The 4,029-nt window shown below is 43.3% G+C and overlaps 1 protein-coding gene across 2 annotated transcripts in view; it reads left to right on the top strand.

Moving 5' to 3' along the window:
* Positions 1–69: 69 nt before the first annotated feature.
* Positions 70–4,029, top strand: part of TUB (tubby bipartite transcription factor) — a 92,312-nt gene continuing 88,352 nt past the window's right edge. The window contains exon 1 of one of the 2 annotated variants that reach the window (XM_023522941.1): positions 70–185. In XM_023522941.1, coding sequence (XP_023378709.1) covers positions 130–185 — 56 coding nt within the window. In that variant the 5' untranslated portion in view covers positions 70–129. The remainder of the gene's footprint in view (positions 186–4,029) is intronic. The other variant, XM_023522942.1, reaches the window with a different exon arrangement.

Below are 4,029 nucleotides of genomic sequence, written 5' to 3' on the forward strand. Positions count from 1 at the left end.
CCCCCCCCGGGGGGGGGAATGGTACAGTCCTCCGCCCGCGCCCCGGCCCGGCCGGCAGCTAGCGAGCGCCGAGCCCCGCGCAGCCTCTGCCGCCGTTCGCGGATCCCGGAGGGGAGCGAGGAGGCGGCGATGGAGGGAGTCAGCAGCCACCGGACCCTGTCCTACAGCCGCTGGAGCTACGACAGGTAGGGCGACCGCCTGGAGGATGGGCTCCGCGGGACCCCTCCAGGTGGCCCTGCGTCGGCGCTCCTCGATGTTGCACTTCCGCGGGAGAAACCCGCAGATGGGGAGAGCTCAGACGCCCCCAGGCCGGACTCGGACCCTTGAGCATCCGCGACGTCGGTACTGAGAGCCTCGGGTGTCTGAAACCCGAGCGTAGCGAGGGTGTCCTCACAGCTGCCTGGGAGAGCTGTCGGAGCAGGGCATGGGCGGGGCGGGGGGGCACTGGGACCCGTGAGCTGCCACCACCTCCCACCCCACCCCTGCCCTGCGGCGTCGGTGGGCGCTGGAACCGCGCGGAAGAGCGCGGAGGGGTTGCGCGGTGGCAGGGTGGGTTGGGGCGAGGGCGAGAGCGAGAGCGAGGGCGCCCCTGAGTTTCAGGCCCGCCCCTCTGGGCACCGCCGCCCGGGTCTGCGCCCCGTGGGACCCTCGGCAGGGAGACTGAGGGCCCCCAGCGGAGCGCTGCCAGCCCGCCCCGCGATGATGCGAAGCTGCTGCCCGCGTGGGCGGTTTGGAGCCGCGCCGCCCACGCATTGATCTTGGAGGAAGGAATCATCCTTCCTGGTGATATGAGGAAAAATAAGGACAACAGAATGAGTTTGTCATAAAGCAGAGTAGATTTATTCCGAGATTTTGTCTTTCCTATCCTTTTTTTGGTGTGTTAAATGCCATCCCTCTTTTTAAAATGAAACCATGAGGATAGTAGATAGTAGATTTTTGTGGTTTTTAGGGTTAGTAACCCCATGTCGATCTCCAGAATTCTGGAGTTAATTTTATTTGGCTTTAAATAAAGCATTTATGGATTACTACAAGATTAAATAGTTTGCCTAATATTTTCATAATAAAGTTTATCTGGGAAGGTAAACTTTCTTATCCATGGCGCTAAGTGGTGAGGGCTGGAAGAGAAACTTCATTAACCTCGTTGCTCTCACCTCCCTGAAGACTTGCCTCCTTTCTCTTCACTCTATTAAAAACCTTCCACATCTCCGATAGCACTCCTTTTCTGAGAGGCAGAGGAACAGGTGTTTCTCCTGCCCCAGGCTAATTCCCCTTGGAACCCTCCTTGTCCTCTCATTGATCCCACCCCCCTCTCTTCTCCATCCTCACCTCCCCCTCTTCACTGGCGTTCTCTCTTCAGCCTGTAAACCTGCTCAAGTTTGTCCTGTCTTCCTCCTCAAGATGAATGCACCTGGGCCACCTCTTTCTTTGCTCTTATTGCCTTCTTGGTGGAAAAATGTTTTCTCATCAACCCTTCACTACACCATACTAGCAACCTGCTTGTTGTCACCTCACATTCCCAGGGACCTTGCCCTTTTGAAAAGCAGTGCTCTTTATGGAGAGGAACTCTAAAATGATTGGAATATTAAACTTAAAATAACAAGACCTTTAAACTCGTGTTCTGATCCCAAATCACATTTGTTCATTTATTCAAAAGACAGTGTATTGAGTGCATACTATGTGCTGGGCCTTGGAGATGAGCTAAAAAGACATAATTCCTCCCTCTAGATGAGCTCACAGTCTAGATTCTAGTAGAAATAAGTGGTAGCATATGCCAAAGGTCTAATACATATGTAGGAGGAAATTTTTTAATTGAGATACTTCTATATAGTACCTAAACTTTTTTCCTGTAAAAACAAATAAAAGCAACTGTTAATAGTTAACCATCACTTTCTAATCCTGTTCTATGGCTTTTGCCTCCACCACATCTTTGAGCCTGGGAAACCTCTCTCTTTGAGATCCCCATCAAAGTTGACCTCTCCACCTCCCCATTCGTGGGGAACTCCTGACCTGCACATTTGTTTGCATTTCCTAGAATTTTATGTAAATGTAATCATTCAGTATGTACTTTTTTTGGTCTGGCTTTTTTCATGCAGCAGAATTATTTTGGTATTCTTTCATGTTGCTTGAATAGGTAGTTCTTTTACTTTTATTGCTGAGTAGTGTCCCATTACATGGAGATACTATCGTTTGTTGATCCATTCACCTGTTGGTAGAAACGGGTTGTTTTCACTTTTGGGCTATTACAAATAAATCTTTGTGACTGTTTGTGTACAAGTTTTTGTATAGACATACATTTTTATTTCTCTTGGGTGAATACCTAGGAGTCAACTGGCTGGATCATATGATAGGTGTACATTCAACTTTTTAAGAAACAGTGTAACTTTTCCAAAGTGGTTGTACCATTTTACATACCCAAGAGCAGTGAATGAGAGTTCTAGTTCCTCTATATCTTTGAGACAACTTGGTATGTTCAGATTTTTTAATTTCAGGTGTATAGTGGTATAACACTGTGATTTTAATTTGCCTTTCCCTAATAACTATGATATTGAGCATCTTTTCATGTGCTTATTTGCCATACTTATATCTTTTCTTTGGGAAGTATTGATTGAAACCTCATCTCCATTTTTTATTGGGTTGTTTCCTTATTCTTCAATTTTGAAAGTTCTTTGTATATTCTGGATACATACCCTTTATCGGATTTATGACTTGCCAATATTTTCTCCAAATCTGTGCCTTTCTTTTCATTCTCTTATGTATTTTGAAGAGCAGAAGTTTGTTGTAGCCCATTTTATCAATTTGTTCTTTTATGGATTGTGCTTCTGGTATTATATCTAAGAAATCATCGCCTAAATAAAGTGACAAAGATTTTCTCCCAGGAATTTTCTAATTTTAGATTTAACATTTTAGGTCTGTGCTCCATTTTAAATTTTGTATATAGTACAAGGGTCATTAAAAAAAAAAAGATATCCAATTGTTCAAGCACCATTTGTTGAAAGGACTCTCCTTTTTCTGTACCTTTATTGAAAATCCATTGTCCTTATACGTAATTTATTTCTATACTCGATATTCTGCTCCGTTGATATGCTTGACCTTCCTGACACCAAACCACACTGTCTTGATTACTGTAGCTTTGTAATAGGTCTTGAAATCAGGTTGTTCAGGACTTTCAACTTTGTTCCTTTTTTTCAAACCAGAACACCCATTTATTACTCCACAGTTGTAAAGATCCCTTTCTAGTTATTATAGCATTTGTGGCCCTCCCCAGGGCCCAACACCAGCCCAGAATAAAACTACTTGGCAAGTAAAACCAAAAGGTTGCTGGGTAAGTGTGAAGTCAAAACAAGGGGAAAGGAATCATTTGGAGAGTCTCTTTCACCCGAGACCTGGAGAAACCAAGATGTTCTTTTTCAAAGTTGGTTTGGCTATACTAGGTCCTTTTCAGTTTCACATTAATTTTAAATGAGATTTTTCAGTTCTAAAAAAAAAAAAAAGCCTGCTGGGATTTTGATTAGAATTGTATTGAATCTATCAATCAATTTGGGGAGAGTTGACTCTTAATATTGGGCCTTCCAACCCATGAACATGGTATATCTTTATTTTTAGATCACCTTTAGGTTCTCTCTTTAGGTATTTTATAGTTTTTAGTGTATACATTTTCCACCTCTTTTGTCAGGTTTATTGCTAAATATTGCATATTTTCCAATGATATTGTAAATAGTACTTTTAAAATTTCACTGTCCAATCGTTCCTTGCTAGTGTATACCAATACAGTTGGGATTTTTTTGTGGTAAAATATATATAACGTAAAATTAGCCATTCAGTGATTTCTAAGTGTACAGTGACATCAATTACATTCACAATGTTGTGTTATTATCACCGCCATCTATTTCTAAAATTTTTTCATCACCTCAAACAAGAACTCTGTCCTCGTTAAAAAGTCATTCCTCATTCATTCCTCTCCCCGGGCCCTTGTGACCTCTAATTTACTTCCTGTCTCCATCATTTGCCTATTGTAGATATTGCATGTAA

The sequence above is a fragment of the Pteropus vampyrus genome, unplaced genomic scaffold (genome assembly GCF_000151845.1).
Source record: "Pteropus vampyrus isolate Shadow unplaced genomic scaffold, Pvam_2.0 Scaffold366, whole genome shotgun sequence".
Taxonomy (NCBI): domain Eukaryota; kingdom Metazoa; phylum Chordata; class Mammalia; order Chiroptera; family Pteropodidae; genus Pteropus; species Pteropus vampyrus.